The following is an 18054-nucleotide window of genomic DNA, read 5'->3' on the forward strand; positions in this document are numbered from 1 at the left end:
CCTAACTTAACAAATGAAGAACTGAGTCTCACAGTGCAAGGTCAAACAGTGCTCCAGCTATTAAATTAATATTGTAAAGGCATGGTCATAGTGTTCCTTTGAACCTGATTTTATATTCTACAGAAATATACTACCTATGGCTTTTAGGAAATCTGATAATCAAACATGAACAATCAAATAAAACATGTTCAGTAACAGCTTTATGTATTTTAGATTACTTTCCTATAGAGATTTGAGATTTTCCTGCTACACTGACAATTATATCTACTTTATGGAATTATTACACATCAACAAAACTCTGCATATCATTTTACATGCTCCTTATGATTTATGATTCACTAATAGGAGAGCATATCAGTATGCTTCCAAAACAACAGAAATCCCATGTCAAGATTTTTGGACACTGTAAATGATTTGCTTTATACACCAGACTTCTGTTTATCAGGACTCAGAAAAGAGTCTTATTTCACTTAGGTGTATCTTTCATTAAATCTTCCTGCCTACATAAATCTAGGTATTTATTCAAGGACATACGATAAATTTCCCAGTTTTCATCATCATTGTAGTTTTTCTTAAGCTTCTATCTGTAAGTTATTAATAATTAAACCCAAAGAGAAAACAAGATTAGAAAAATATAAGTAGGCAGGAGAGCTTTCTTGCTATGCAAGAAACAAAAAGAGTGTGTAACGAAAGAGCCATATTCAGCCAGCCATATGCTTTCAACCATATCTTGCCGTAAAACTGTTAAAATACACTCAGAACCAAACGTATTTTTACATAACCAGGCACTTGGCTTGCACAAATAGGTATACCCACTGGCTGCACACAAAGCAACATACCTGCAGAGACTCGGGGGCAGTCGGGCAGCATGGACTCCACAGACGTGTCCAGTGGCTCAGAGCTGGACACCCAGTTACAACAGTTCTGCATCAGAAGATGTGCAATTGGTAAGCCAAAAACTCAGAGTAAGAATATACACAGGCTGTGTAATGGTCACATCAAAATATATACAGCAATCTCAACAGGGACTGGAAGGTAAACTACACTAGCTTGGTGATGTCCAAGCTATAATAACCAAGTGATATCTAAATATTCTGATATCATCCTTAATATGTAAAATGAGGAAGAACTCAGCAGATTTGTAGCGTGCTGTCTTTAAGTACTACTTTGAGTGCCAGTGGACTTCAGCAGGTCCTTGGACCACGGGAGCACGAACTAGACACTGCACATTTTAAGCCATTCCCCTCTGTAACCGTTGCACAGGCACTTATATAAACATTGAAGTGAAGTAACAAGAAGTCAGAATTCTAAGGGAGTTTTGATGGAGTGTGTTGTACTGAGAAGGCTGTGAGATTACAACACAAAAAATTACAACTGAGTGGAAGCCATTGAGACAGCAGTACAAATAATTGAAAATATAACTGAGATGAATTGGCATGAACATTTAAAAATGTAAATACTGATCTTTGGGGAACTAGGTTGATGAAGCATTATTAGTTACTTCTACTCCTGAATCCATAAGTAGGATGAATTTACAAGTAAGTTTTTAAATGTTTTGTTCCAAATAGTATCTCTTCAGAAGAGTCGTACGCTGAAACTACGACCAATATATTAAACTGAAGACTTAATTATAAAATAACTACATTTTTAATAGGATTGCCAGATGAAATAGAAGATCTACATGGCTTCCCTTATTACAAATCTGAGTTTTGCCTTCCTCAGAAAGTGATTAACTTCATCAAAGAAAAAAAGAACATTTTTCTGGGAAAGACCCAATGAATTTTCAGACAGATTTCTAAAAAATCATCCTATCAATCATGACTGTAAAAATGGATGATGGCTATTCCAGTAAACAAGCATGTATTGTGTATTTGTAGATGCTTGCTGCCCTAGTTGTGCACCATGGAGTCTGTCCTCACTGTGGAAAGATCCTTGACTGGTAGATCAAGTGTCTTATTGTATTTCCTTAATTCATTCTGTCTGGAAGAAGATGTCAGCTGTGTTGCAGTGAGGAGAGGATTTCAAAGGCTTCAGTCCCCACCAATAAAGGCCGAGGAATAGCTTTTGAATAGATTTGTCAAGGCAACCCTACTGTTCTGGGACCAGGGAGAGCAGGAACAACATAAAGGAAGGGTTGCTGTATGAGATTAGAAAGTGAAGTTCACAAAGCACGGCAGATTTTTGTAAGAAACAGTAGATCAATGAAACTATTGAACTCGATGGACAAAAAAAATAAAAACAAACACACTACCCAGGAATGTAACTTTTTAGTAAAAAATGTTTAAAATGGAATATTTCACAAAAGCTTTAGGGTTTAAAGTAGTAAAGTATTGCACATTTTACAATTTGCATATATAATTTTAATTAACAGCTGAATGTGAAATTGCAAATGTAAGATGGTAAAAATTAAAAGAAGTAGAATTTTTATGAAGTATTACATTCATTTGAAATAAGTAAAATTAATATTAACTACCAATAGAAGACTACATCAGAGTGCTGGAGATAATACAGAAGATTAGCACACAATTAACCAGCTTTTATATACAGTGTGACACTTGCCTGTAAGAAATAAGTATTCTCGAAAGCAGTGTCAAGATATGTAAATGGATGATTTGTTTTATCATTCAACACAGCTCCTAATAAATTCAAAAAATCATGACTTCTATAGGTACTAAAAATAGGCCACCAATGATACAGGAGAGATAGCTCGATGAAGAATTACTTTTTTAACAATTCATTCTTTCAATGACAGCAATTAGCCCTACAGACAGGCAGCGATTAGGTGTATATTTTAATTATTATTCATTTTACCAGTAGCCTTAAACCTGATTAAAGTAAGAGATATCCAGGTGATGTGCCAGTCTTAATACCACTCAGCCACACTTCACATATGTAAAGTTCTTCTTTCCTATTGGAGATTTTCAATGCTAATGTAAGTTATGACACTCCATCCACTTTTTAGGCCATTAATCATTTAACTTATTCTTTAAGATCTACATTCTGCAAATGAAATTAAAGGTAATGCACTTGTCTTACTCAGACTAAATGCTTAAAGAAAAATGGAGTTGTCAGATTCAAATTACAGGATTTAAAATTTCAGTTTTACTACATAACATATATTTTAAGGTTTTGATTTCCCATAAAGAAAATGGGGATTTTTCTGACAGAGCCTGTAGGGGTTACCATTCTTCATATTTTTAACATTTAAGTCAGAGCTGTCAGACTATATCCCAGGTGATTCTCTACTCCCATCAGTCATGGCCTATGAAGTGGTAAGGTTAAGTCCAGAGTAGGCAGTCTAGAGTAGGCAGTCTACAAACAACGTTTTACTAAAACCCACAAGAAAAAAGTCAAGACTAACAAAAAATTCAGTATAGCTTCTATTTGCCACACACACCTACTGTTTTACCACTCTGAAATGAATGTAGAAAACATGGGCTCAAGCTCGATTTGGAAAGAAACTCAGAAATTGTTAGTCTCACTTAAAAAAATACTTAAATCACAACAATCCCATACTTAAGTATTAAAATGAATAATGAATGCAAGAGTTATACTTCACCAAAGGGTGCAAAATTGTGCTTGCTGGCCATAAATCACCACTGGATCATCTTGGACTAACCAGTGGTTTCCCTGCTACAGTAGTAAACACTCTGACTTCTCATCAGAACATCCCAGAGCACTTTAGAAGTAATCATGTCTTATAAAAGCAAGATTTTTTAGCCAGCCGTATAAATCAGCAAGCTGAATCACAAAAAACATGAAGGGGCTTTTCTACCACCATCATGTCAGGCCAGGAGCAGAACTCTGGTGTTCTGGTTGCTCTCAGAACTTCGCACCAGTTACCAAACTGCACTTGGGCTACAACAGTGCATGCTTCCACACTGCACACTGGAGCCAAACCTTATTATTTTGACTGCTAGCTTCAAAGCTCAGAAACTGCTTTCATCTCAGTTATTTTAGGGGCTGGTATGGGGACATGATTCCCATGGTTTTGAAACATGCTCTTTTTCACAGCCTAAAGAAATGGAAGAGGTTAGTAGATAAAGAAATGTTTATAGAACCATACAAAGGTGTATATGCCCCAACCCTTTGAAAAAAAGTCCTCACCTCTCGCATCCACTCTCGAATAGTTTTGCCAGCTTCTTGATGCCACACATTGTGAACAGAGTCTGTCAACGCCACAGCAGTTACCTTATTCTTTACTTCTGCCTCTCGCTGAATCATCTGTTAAAAAATACTGGCTTTAAGTTCTTTATTTCTATTGAGCACTGTCTGCTTTGCGACAGATAATGGCCTTAAATTAAAAAAGGAAGAGTAATGCAATTTCAATACTTGACTTCACTTGTTTCAAAGTTTATACAAATCCTAACAGCTCTAGAAACACAGAAAGACCTAATATTTTTGATAAAAGAAATAATACTAACTTTTAACTGACTGAACTATTCAGTCCTATTATTTTCCATGTGGCTTGACAATTCTAGGATTAAAGGTATCATAGTGAAAAAATGTAAGATTCCCTGAGGACATCTTTTACAAGCTTCTCCAAGTTCCTATTTCTGTGCTTCAGGGAAGCTGGTACCTGTGGTTCACTGTAAGCTACTCAAGACTATAATCTACTAATTTTCAGTAGATTGCTGTAGTTTTTCAGATGTACAATCTTACTTTGACTTGTGTTTTTTCTTTTTCTGCCCAATTTAGCTACCTCGCACTCCCACCATGGCCCCCAAATTCTTTGTGCTCTCTCTCATACATATGCTTACCAGGCTAACAACAGAGCCTCTTAACATTTGTAACATATTAAAAGTCTCTGTTGCTGGAAATGACAGTATGACTAAATAATATTAGTACTAAAACCAATTAAATGATTGCTGCAAATAACATGACCAAATGACAAAGATGCTGTGGAATTCAGCACTGCTCTGCAAGATAAAAGGGACTGAAAAAGAATAGTTTGATATCAAAGAGAGACAAAAAGGTTTTAATCTCCTGACACAAGTGACCCTAATTTGTAACACTGGAACAAAGTAAGTATAATGAATTATACTTAAAAAAACCCAGCATTTCACAGCTAGTGTCTTTATCACTGGGTATACCACACTAAAGTTAATGTTTTTTTGGCATCCTTTTGTATTAATGGCAACACATACAACATTTCTAAAGCCAGACTTTCTTTGTTCATGCTCTAGTAACTGCTTATCAGTATACAGGCTGCACTTTCAAAAACAATGCTCCAGAAGGGATGCAAATGATATTTTTTTGCATCAGAAACTCAAAAATAATCACCTAAACCCAGACGTTCAATGTGAAAATAGCATTTATCAATATCTAGTACAGTCTCCCAATATCTTCAAAATACCACAAATGTAAACCTTTTTGAGGAAGCATTCTTCCAATTCTACACAACGGTAGTACAACATTATGAAAGCTTCTTGAATTTCTTTTTGTTCACATAATATCTTTTTAAAATTAACTGTAGTCAAGCTATTCTTAAGTGACAAGTATTCACCATTACTGGAAAAGAAATACAAACGTAGATCTCTGCACTCCAGATAAAATCAGATGTTTGCCTTGTCCAATGTTCTGTTTGTCTTGCCCAATGTTTCTGTTCTGTCAGCATTACATGATTCAGAAATTCAGCTAATCTTAGGAAATTCTGGGCAAGTACATACAGAGACACTCTTAAAAGTGATCATCCTGTGAAGACTGTCTGTATGTCCATTGTTTTTTTAGATACTCTCCCATGGGGCACATACAATATCTACAACATTTGGAGGATGAGACGTTCTCTACAGGTGTGTTTGCATGGGGAGCAAAATCACTGATTAAGGACAAAGTGGCATTTACTGTAAAAGGCTGGGCTTCATTCAGCAGTGAGACGGTACTGCTGTTTTCAGCCAAACATCAGATACTGAACACCGAATTTCACCATAAATACAAAGTTGTGCATAAATTCCTCCGCTATGAAATGCAAGAATTGTATGGAATAATAACTTCTCCAGAGCAGTCTTTCGGCAATTGGGTGATTCTGCTAAACTTGGGATGAGACTCTGAAGCTCCTCAAGAAGGTGGAACCTCAGAATGAAGATCTTTACCAACACTATAAATCACCTTCCTTGAGGCTGTACAAACATCTGAAGCGCAACTAAATGTTTTGTGTCTCACAGGCAGATCTGAAATCATCAACCAGACTATTTTGTCAAAACTTGGACTCACTGTATCTCATCTACAGTAATCTCACTAGGATTACACCAGGCCCCAGTTGTAGGTCAGATCTACAACATAACTGAAAAACCGTATTTTTTAATGCAATGTAGAAAGTACCGGGATCAGAAAAAAGAGGGAACGAAGGGATTAACTGAGCTTCAGTTACGCATGACATTATGTTCAGCCCAGAATAAGCAAGTTTTGGTAGATATCTATTCCCTTACGAACTGACCTTGAAAAAACAACAACAACAACAAAAAAACAAACCCAGAAAAAATAGATAGAGAAAGAATCAAGGATATAACATTCACTTAAACAAGACTAATGTGTCCATATTTAAGTGACACACAAATGTCACAACAGAGCATGTCAAACCTGGGTCACTTAGTTTCTACTGTAACAGCTCAAATTCTCTGCTATGGTGGGATATTAACTAATAATAACAACAAAGAATAGATCCAGGTGCCTCTCAAACAATAGATTCTCTTAGCAAGGACCCTAATTTATCCTGTGAGAAGACAAAAGAAGCTGAAGTGCTCACAGAAGCATCAGTGCTTCAGATTCTGTGGACTGATAGTTTTGAGTTAAAACATAGACATCTTCACTAAAAATAGCTTTTAATTCACATACAATTAAAAAATTGAGCTGAATAGAATTATTACAGTAAAATACACTGACACGCATTGCAAAATTAGCAGCCAGCTGTATTCAGATTTGGTACAATTCTGTAATTCAAAAGGAAGGATGCTAAGGGGTGCATGATTTACACCTCCCAGGATTAGCTTTATTCCATGCGGCCAGTGCAGTCTTACAACAGATATACTAAAATCAAAGACAATTTAACAGAACACAGACTATTTACAATATAACAAACTGTACTTTTTTTTTTTTTTTTTTTTTTTTTTAAACTGAAGCAGCAACTGCAGATAAAGACCTAGGGAATTAATCTGAAGTTTATTTTATACTTTACACTCTTTATACATCAGTAGGTTCCACATAAACCCAATTCTCATAGCCTGAGAATAACTTAATTTTTTCCTCAATTCCAGTTTTTAAATCTCAACTTATTGCTATCAGAACACTGAGAGATTTTGCAGGAAGTAACCTCCCAATGTACCCCTTCATGGGATGGCGTCCAGTTCCTACTCTGTCCTAACATTCCTTCTTCTTTGAAAAATTCATTCATAACCAAGAGCAGTTAAACAGACACTTCTGTGTCAGGTTCTCCTTTGACTGCACCCCTCTAGGACTTTCTCGAACACGTTTTCTAACAAGAAATTTCTACTTAGTCTCTGTCTATTTTGTAGTCACTGTACAGTTTGTTTTGCAATTTTTTTATTGCATCATCACTGCACATTTATTCTCTTGCACTAGGCATATTCCTAGAGCAGTATTCACTGTAAGGATTTAGGAAGCATTCAGGATCTCTGAAAGTTGTCTATGTACTACTGGGTGAAAACTTATTCCTTTTTCTTTGCAAGGCACAAGTGTTACACAAGTGTTCAACTGAACCACTTCCATGAGCACAAACTGAAGTCCTTTAAAGCTTAAAACTTTCACTAAGTTCAGATATATTACTGACATGCTTAGTGGTCAATTTAGTAAGTTATTTACTTCTAGGTTGTTCATAATGATGGATGGCTGCCTTCTGTAAGGTAATATTATACAATTACCACAACTTTGTAATGAAAAAAAATTGGTACCTTCATAATCTATTGTGTGTGCGTATAAAACATTGTCTCTTATCACATAGGTAATACATTAACTGTACACACAGATATTTAGAATAGATGATGAGATGTAACTTTGGCATGCAGTATGCTTTGCAGCACAGCACTCAAACGTGAGCATCAACATGTTAAAAGGAGAATCGAAAGCCTTATACTGTAAACATGAAAATCCATGCATGTTCCAGCTAGAGATTAAAACTTCTTCAGTGGTAGACAGGTAAAAAAATACCTTCTGTACTTACATGGGTCCAATCAAACCAACTGCCACTACTTAGTATTTATGAGATACTAACACTTTTGAGTCACCTGTAATCGGGAATTAGGAAAAATTGATAAATATTTTAAAAATGCCCACAAGTCACTTTCTCTTGATCTTTTAAGAAAACCTTTCATCTACTTCCCTTGCCTTCCACTGCAATTTCAGTTGTGGTATGATATTTATATGGTGCGTACTGGGTTTGAATGGGTATGTCTATAACAAGAATTTGGCTTGGAGCAAAACTAAATTTGACACAAATACTTCCATTGTCTCCAGTTGCCTCATACTTGTTTGAGTTTTAAGAGGCTTTGGCATGTGCTAACTGAATTCCTTTCAGAGGAAACTGAACTGGAAGCCTCTGTCCAAATGCACTGAATGATTTCCAGACGTGCAGAAGAAATTCTGCTGGGTCACAATGGCATCAGTTGGACTATGTAAAATATGTAACAGCAGTGGTAGATAGGAAGAGAGAACAAATCACCCACAAGGAGTGGTGTGTGAGTGAGAAAATTTTATTTAACACTTTTGAAAGGATATGCAGATTCCTAAGAACCTTGCATGCTCTCTAGGGAATTTAATGCAGGACTACCCTTTCAAGATCCTCTTCAACTCTCCTTTCACTCAGTGCTATACAAACCAAGTAACAGATCTGTGTCAGGATGCACCCTTCCTGAACTCAGAAAGATTACTCTTCACCAAGAAGCATGTAATTCTTTTATCTGTAGAGCAATTTTGTTAGTCTGTGATTCTCAGACTTTTCATTGCTTCCTGGATGCAATTCCTGAAATTTTTAAATACTCAGTTTTTTTGGCACATCCCCAATTTTTCATAAAGTATCATTTGTTAGGAACTAGAATTCCAGAGCAATTACACTAGAACAGCATATAACAAGCATCACACATAATCCAAAGTAAGTTAAACTAGTTCCCATTATCAATAAGCACTGAGAATGATTTTCTCTTAATTTACTCACAGATGTCCTTAATACCTGCTTGCAGTAGACAAAGCATTTGATTCCTCAGTTTTCAAAGACCAAAAGAAAACATTTGCATACACAATCATAGCATGACCATAACCACGTATTTTCAGATATTTTTCTCAAAGACCTACTGGATGCTACATCTACAATTGTGACGGCTTTCTAAATCAATGAATCACATTGTAACAGTAACAATGTATGAACATGTTAGAAAAGATTGTTCTAGAGAATGTGGAGTCCAGGACTTGTTACGTCTCCCAATGTAAATTTATATCTGATTCAGAACCTCTACTGGTAATTTCCAGACAGTACCTATTTTAAAACAGACCACGATAAGCAAAACATAAACTTCTAAAGTAAGTGCAGGGGTCAACTCCCTTTTGCATAGCTCAGTTAAAACTATCAAACAAAAACCCAGACCAACCCTCTTCTCCCCCATCTCGTACACAAAATTCTGCTGGTAATCTTTTGCGAACAGTGCAAGAACTCATGGACCTCCGGTACAAGAGCCCCAGCCTCACTCTCAAGGAGAGTCCTCGCACTCCTCGAAGGCTGGCAGGTTTGGGGCCAGGCCCACTGCCCTGGGGAGCCTGCTCCTGTTCCTGCCCTCCCCTGATGCAGCTCCATGCCGTTCCCTCAGCCCTGTCACTGCCCACAGAGAGCAGAGCTCAGCACTGCCCCTCTGCTCCCTGTGAGGAACTGTGTGGCCACCAGGCCTGCCATCAGCCTCCTCCTGTGAAGGCAGGAGCAGATGTATGGATCAGCTAGGCCTGGTTGCAGTCTACCAGCTGGTACTCCTTCCTATGCACAGGAACCTCCAAAACTGCACAACTGGGGAAATCTCTGTATGTCCCCCTCCTCCTGTCCCCCAGAAACCAACCAACCCCACAAGCCGACATTTTGCAGGGTGAACGACTTCCACCTGTCTCAACCGGGAACTGATGAGTTTAATTTTTAATCTTCATATAGCTGCTGACTGCAGTATGGGACATTGGCTAGCTTCTAATACAACAGCTCATAAATGGCCATGTCTTATGCTAGTGGAGCTCTGCAAGGGCAACTCATGCTGCCAGGAAGCAGCCTAAATTCACAAATGCGTGCTTGGCACAGCTAATGCTAAAAAGCATCTGATACTTGAGCCAGGTTGCTTAAAGGTATCTTGGTTATGTCCACCACAGAACATGAGCTGCAGGAAAATCATATTTGAAAAATCGGCTTAGTTTGCTACAGCTCATTTTCTATTCACAGCTAATTTGGACTTGGGCAGTGGCAGAAGTTGTGACTGCATGCCTCAACCAGCAGCACAGTGGAAGATCCTCTGCTTCTCTGGCTTTACTGTGTGTCTCTGTCAGCAGTCCTCTTAATAGAGATGCAGGAGGTTTTCTGTCAGGAAGCTGTGCTGCATCTCCAAATGACACAGGCTAAGCCAGCAAAAGCACTCCTCTGTTGGAACTGCTATGCAGAACCTGCGTGAAAGGTTTAGCTAAGATAGTTATCCTGGCTGGGGTGGCAAAAGTTTTTTTCAAGCTCTTAGCTGATACATCTTTGCCAGTAAAACCTTATACTGTAGGTCATATCTTTGCTTTTTCTTGGTTTACCTTGATTAGAGTGTCATGCCTTGTTTAAAATAAAGAACATGAAATAAAAATAAAGCAAAACTGTCAGTAAACTGACAGAAATAATCAGAACCATCCAGACCCACAACTGTATGAAAGTTTAAAATATGGCAGATTCAAAACAGGTCAAGATCTATGTAGATTAGGAAACAGAAGTGCTTCTGTTGTTTCTGCCTGTTGCCTGGAGTTTTGCACAAATTGCACTTCATAGCCTTGCTCACCTCATAGCTAGGATTTGAATTTTTTCTTCTTTCAGCACATTCAGTGCTAGGTTTTCAGTTGATTTTGAAGCAAATATGGGCACAGTTTACCAGCAATCAAAAGGACAGTCAGTACAGATGACCACAAGCAGTGATATACAACTGACATTCCTTCAGAGCTGCCCAGCTGTATGTGTGCTGGTTGTTGAACAGTGCCTGAGACTTCATCATAGAATCACAGAATCATAGAATCACCAAGATTGGAAAAGACCCACAAGATCACCCAGTCCAACCATCCACTCATCACCAATAGTTCTCATTAAGCCATGACCCTCAACACAATGTCCAAATGTTTCTTGAACACCTCCAGGGTCAGCAACTCCACCACCTCCTTGGGCAGCCCATTCCGGTACCTGACCATCTGACCACATGAGTTATCACGATAACTCAGACCAGCCATTATAGCTTGCAGCTTGCCTGGGCTCTGCTAAGAGCTGGCAGCATACAGAAGCAGGGCCATTAACTCTGCTACCAACTTTGTCTATCTGGTCCACCCATTCAAGGGATATGACTGTTTCAGTTCAGAGACGCTCATCTGCTGCTCAGCCAGACACCACACCGTGGCAACTTTCAGCCCTGGGGATCTAAGCCTGGTCAGTATTACTGAGATTGTTACTTTGAGTGATTGCCAATCAATCAGAATCAGAAAGAGGTGCTGGACAGAAAAAAAGTCCTTCTCACACAGTTCTTCCTAAGATAATTTGTTTGAGCTGAACAAACAATTTATTTTAAACTGCAGTGAACCGACTTTTCTGACTCTAAACAACTCGTAATACAGACCAATAAAACCAGTCATTTACTTTTAGCCTATCTTACCAGACTCTTCCATTGCACTGTGTGGGGTGAAAACCTCTGAAAAGCCTTGAACCTGAATATGCAGGTTCTTGAATATTACTGAGATAAATGTAAATATGGAATGAATACTTAACTTTCTGTGATAACAAATTAATTAAACAATTTCTGAAAACCAGTGTTTAACAAAAACATTAATATACAAGTCTTGAAAATAAAATAATAGAAGCAGTTGGATTTTTGTTTTGATATTTTACCATCATGAAAGTAATGGCTCATATCTAATGAAAAACGTGGCCTCAAGTAAGTTACGAAAATAATTTTATCATGTTTTAATAGTGTGTAAATCCAGAACTCAGTCTATAAGTGAACAATCATAGTAGTTAAACAAATGCTAAACTATCAAATAACTCTTTCTGCATTAAGTATTGAATGCAACAGAGCAAAATGGTATTCCTTCTTCATTGCTTTGATGCAAACAGTTCTTGGAAATTTTTGTATGGTTTAGGCAAATATTATTGTGGCACATTTTTCAATGAAATATTCAGTTTGCTTATGTTTTACTACATATTCACAGAAACAGAAAACTGCATAAGTTTAAATGCAAGTCCTCCTTAGATTACTAATGTTCACTGAGCAAGAACTTTAAGAAGTTGACCCTATTTCTTTTAAATGGGTACACGTCAGCATATACGTTATTTTTTTCTGAAAAGGCCTGACTTAGAAAATAAGGAAAAACTGAACGCTAAACTCAGCACTTCACAGATGGACATGAAGTCTAACGCTCTTGTTATTTAAACATAGACAGATGGATTTCCACCTCAGCAAGAGGATAAGACAACATTCATCCTTCCTGTCCTTTGAGGCTTCGGCTTTGACTCTTGCAGTTTCTGAGAAACTTCTGGGAGGAGTAGTTTCCCTACAGGCAAAGTCTCTGGGCTAGAGGGTAAATAAACTGAAGGTTTTGATGTCACACCAACCCGTGAAGATATCTCTTTTCACAGTTGGGGACTGGCAAACGAAAACTTACTATTGCATTCAAGCAAAGAAGTAGAGCACCAATTTCCATTTTCAATCTCATTCACATGCTGTTCTCACACACGATTCTTCACCCAAAAAGGGTGTGTCCGTGGCAGAAAACCAAATTAAATCAAGCACACTTCAATTTGGTTGAAATCTTCGAAGACCAAAAAAACAGTAAAGCAGAGGGAAATACTGAATAAATTTTTATCTGGTCTCTTTATAAGACACTGGACATGCTACCAGATATCAAACATTTTCCATCCTGTCAAGAGATGAGGAAGTAGCAGCTAAGGCAGCTCCACAGAGGACAAAATCTTTCAAAAATACAAGGTCTTTGTGAAGCACTCGGAAGGATGTATAACTAATCTAATATGACAAATGATTCAGATAAAGATCTTCCAATTCAAAGTACAGAACAGACGCTCGTAACTAGCACACATTAAAATTAAATGTCTGGTCCATGCCCCACACCTGTCACTGTCTGGCATGGCTTTACTAGCAGAGGAAGCATACAGCCTCACTCCCTGAAGATGCTGAGCACTTTGGATCTGCAATTTGGTAGCTCTGGGAGCAGGGGCACTGCCCCAACAGCTGACTTCAATCCCAGCATCTATAGAAATGGAACAGGACCAGAATGCTACCTCAATGAGATGAGAGGTCACACTGTTGCCCTCTGGACCCAAGCTGACTTTGAAATCAGGGTGACAGGGGAAACAAGCATTGCCAGTGATAAAAGAGTAGGAGCCTGCTCACTCCAGGTTGCTAAGAAATGCTGTTTTTGTGTTTATCCTCCTGGTGTGCTTGGTTATCCTGGGCCAGCCTTGATGATGATCGTATCATCATGATTTCTGCTGAATAACCTAAAAGAGAGTGTGCATTACTGTCTCCCCACTGCCCTCACTAAGAGCTGGTTAATCAAATATCACAGATCATCTCAAGTATTTATGACACATTATTAGTCAGAGAAGTTACGCCAGATAGTGATGAGTCAACAGAAGAACAAGGAGGCTCATTTAAGACACTAAGAAAATAATGAAAGACACAGTGTCTACATTTCGGGACAGTGGATACTGCATACAAACTGAAAATTCCCAGGTTCTCGTGTAGGAAAATACTTGCTTAACATATGCAGACTTTTTTTTTTTTAGCAAAGTAACCTACAGTTCCATACGCACAAGCTTCAAAGGGAGAGGCATGTTGAGAGCAGTGAAAATAAAACACTACTCTTAGAAAACATTAGGAAATTCACAGAATCACAGAATCACCCGGGTTGGAAGGGACCCCAAGGATCATGTAGTTCCAACCCCCCTGCCTAGCAGGGCCACCAAACATACACATTCAGATCAGGTTGCCCAGGACCCCGTCCAACCTGGCCTTAAACACGTCCAAGGACGGGGCATCCACAACCTCCCTGGGCAGCCCGTTCCAGGGCCTAACCACTCTCCTAGTAAAGAACTTCCCCCTAACATCCAACCTAAATCTTCCCTCCTTCAACTTAAAACCATTTCCCCTAGTCCTGCTGTTATCAGCCCTTTTGAAGAGTTTACTCCCCTCCTGGGTGTAGGTTCCCTTCAGGTATTGATAGGCTGCAATGAGGTCAATTAAGGCAAAATTAAATTTAAATTAAGGCACAATCTTGGAAATGCTGGATTTGACTCTCTTGGTTACAACAAGGCTACCAGCCCAAAGTTTCTCTGCAGCTCTTGCCCAACATTCACTAGGTCACTCTTGAAGGCAGGCTGTACCAGAGGGCAGGCTGGCATGGCTAGGGAGAGTGGTGGGCAGGAAGGCAGCCAGCCAGGGCTACTGCAGCCTCTGGGCCATGAGGCTGGGCCTGAATAATCTTCTCCTGTGCTGACAGGAGCCTAGGGAGCTCACCAGGGTCCCACAAGACTGCGGCCATCAGATGCCCCTGCACTATATCCCAAATGACGTCTGCTAAACTTTCTGCACATGCTGTTCAAAGTTTCTGATGAGCTTTGTAAAAAAGGCCTACCAGCTACTTATCCATCTTTTTAAGCCAAGAGCTCATCACTTCTGACTTAAGAAGTTCCACTTAAAAAAATAAAAATCACAAGTAAAAGACGCTGTGTGAAATCTGCAAATTCTGGCCCTCATCAATAACAATTCAAAATGTTAAAAAAAATGGGATAAAGTAGAATGTCAGTTCCTCTTTCCCACAGCATTTTGTGCCTGCTTTGTGTTATATATCTACCAAATGATAAGCTCCTTGAAAGAGAACCATTTTCCTTTTGTTTGGTCCTGAGCACACAGTTGGAAGTTCAGGCATCTAGCACGCAGAGAAGCATTCTTGTGTGCTCTTTGCCTAATTTTAAAATAAGTTAAATAGAATATACATAATAGCCATTTAGTTAGATCAAAGGCAGATGGAGCCACCCCTGGTGTTTATTTCCAAACCATTACACATCACTAGCAAGATATTCTCCATGACCCTCTGATCTCCTAAGTTTCATAAGCAACGCTAAAAGCAAAAGCAACTGTGAGCTTTAATTCTGTTCCTTTTTGTCCAAAGTTCTGTTAAACAACCCAACACACGAGACAGGCTTCATTTCACACTCTTCCACATGTGATATGGCTCTTACAGCCATGTTAAGGTACCCCTAAGCTGAATCACTAAGCACAGTCACACCAGGATGAATGCCACACAGGGAGGTTACCTCTGTTAACTCGTGTTTTCTCAAGTGTTGGCTAGGTTCACAACAACAGCCATGCACATGTAAAACTTGTTCTCAGGAGCTCCGTCCCACAAGTCGGCCCTTTCACCTGTTCCTGAAGCACTTCTGCTGCATCTTGAAGCAGTGGGCCTAAAGTAGCAGCTGGAACACTGAGTTAGTTCCCCTGTGGAACAGGAGCGAACGTTCACAGCAGTCTTGAAAGGGAACTGTTTTGAGCTTAACAGCTGTGCAGCCAATGTTTTCAGTTTAGTTTTTTTTTCCCCTGTAACCTCTGTGTGAACTTCTGGAAGGAATGGCTCTGGCTTCCAAATCCTCACTCCTGGAAAGAGTGGCCTCATGAAGCCCAGTGGTACTTCTCACCTTCACCCCCTGCACTGCGCAGTGTGGATCCCATGTCCACAAGATTAGCAGCTGGACTTGATTTCAGAGGTGTTTTCCAACCTCAATGATTATATGATTCTAAGACAGAGATGCAGGTGGCAGCATGCTCTGAGTCCTGTGGGTTTCCAAGACACGTGGTATCTGTGGAAGGTGCATCTAGGATGTATGTAAATACATTAATTGAAGTTTCTTTTTTCCACACCTGTACTTTTTGACCTGTGCCTCCTGCTCTGGACACAAACCTCCTGGTATCACACTAGCTTTGAGAGGGACTGAAATGGTGAGGATTCTGGAGGGGAAGACATGTCAAGCATGGTTGACATCCCTTGGTGTGCAATGAGCAGAAAAGCTGAAGGGAAGACCCTATGGCAGCTGCAGCTCCTCACAGGGAGTGGAAGGCAGAGCTGAGCTCTGCTCTGTGTGACAGCGACAGGCCCGAGGGAATGGCATGGAGCTGCACTAGGGGAGGGCAGCTGGGGGTCAGGGAAAGGGTCTGAAAGGGTGGTGGGCACGGAACGGGATGCGCGGGGCAGTGGGCACGGCCTCAGTGCCTGAGTTCAAGGAGCATTTGGACAGCACTCTTACTGTAGAGTTTGAACGTTGGGCAGTGCTGTGTGGACACATAAGTTGGCCTCGATGACCCTCACGGGCCCCTTCCAACCTGAGATATTGCATAGTTCTATGTGCCTATGTTTACCACAGCCCCACAGCTGACATGGTTAATATTTCTTGTTTCTTTTCAAATTTGTCTCTGAAGGCACTGACCAGAATAATGCCACTCCCAGCACCAAATCCTTATGGCTCCTCAGCCATCACAAGAGTTCTCACTATCTTCTACCTCCCGTAGTTGCCCCTGTTTGCCTGGGACAGGAGAGCAGATGCACGTGCTCAATGCAAGTTAAAAATAAGAAAGGGAATTAGATAAAACAACAGGTACTCACAGAAATCCTTAGCCTTACAGAACATCCATCACAAATGCACAGCATCACACAGGACGGAGCCTGAAGCCCTGAACGGAGCTCCTGCCAGCAGGCACATGCACTGTGCTTTGCAGGCTGAGTGCTACCACTGCCGTCCTGGCAGAGGCTTATGCAGGTAATGAGGGAGCTGGTGGATGCGATCTGTTTGATCAAACCACGCTTCATTTATGATTGATGAAATACCTAGTTCTGCTCTCTGTACAAAAATATCTACAGCGGCGTAGATGCAGCATTCCTACTGTGTCAAACAAAATACAGTTTTTCTTTATTTAATTTTGGGGAAGGAGCCACAGTTTCATAATGGCTTGCGTGAATCCCTGCAGACTAAAAAAACACCTCTAAACTGACAAAGTGATTCTCATGGAAATGTACCAAATACACAGAACAGTTGTTCCAGGTTCATGTATTAATGAACCAGAAATTACATTCTCTTTACAGCAACTGTCCTCTAGCATTCCCCTACCTGAAGGAAAACAGCACTTCAAAATGCTGACAAGAGCAAAGTCTTTAAAGGTATCATTTAAATATCTGACAATAAAACTTAGCAAGAGCTGGCACTAGCTAATGTACACAAGAAAAGATTCTTCTGCAGGAACTGAGGAATATTCTCTGTTTTCCCTCATTTTCAATAATGCAGTTTAAAACACTCTTCCAACATTTCTCTGAGTATGTTTTGCTGATGTAAGACACATACAGCAGTAAGAGTCTACCAAAGTTGCAGTCTCATAGCTTCCACAGCATTAATACAGCACTAAAACCATCAATAAAAATGTTTTCACACTCTATATGTCAGAATCAATTTTACTAATAAGTGTGACATTTCTTCTAAGATGAACAAATTTAGTAATTTTCTTTTTAGTTTTCTCTTTTTTTTTTTTTTTTTCTATTATGATGGTATCGCTTTAGCCTAATATGGAAGTAAATTGGAGTGATATCATGCAACTCAAATTGAGGGATAGCAGCCCGATTCTTAAGAAAGCTGGTAACAATTTTTAGAGGCAGTACTAGTGAGAAGCAATAGTGACAAGTCCTGGGAAGCAGAACTCGCTATTTAAGCCCAGAACAGCTGTGACAGTGCAGATTCAGCTGCGCTGCTCCACTAACTTATTAAAATTATTTTCTGGAAAATGAAAC

General features: G+C 39.4%; 1 protein-coding gene across 6 annotated transcripts in view; it reads right to left on the bottom strand.

Moving 5' to 3' along the window:
* The window catches only part of FAM172A (family with sequence similarity 172 member A), a 257802-nt gene that overhangs the window by 60209 nt on the left and 179539 nt on the right, over positions 1-18054 (bottom strand). For all 6 annotated transcript variants that reach the window (XM_042866181.1, XM_042866178.1, XM_042866179.1 and 3 more), the window contains 2 exons: positions 4108-4224; positions 840-924 (listed from right to left, as the gene is read on the bottom strand). In XM_042866181.1, coding sequence (XP_042722115.1) covers positions 840-924; positions 4108-4224 — 202 coding nt within the window. The remainder of the gene's footprint in view (positions 1-839; positions 925-4107; positions 4225-18054) is intronic.

The sequence above is a fragment of the Lagopus leucura genome, unplaced genomic scaffold (assembly GCF_019238085.1).
Source record: "Lagopus leucura isolate 7727_CA_CO unplaced genomic scaffold, USGS_WTPT01 Super-Scaffold_810, whole genome shotgun sequence".
Lineage (NCBI taxonomy): Eukaryota > Metazoa > Chordata > Aves > Galliformes > Phasianidae > Lagopus > Lagopus leucura.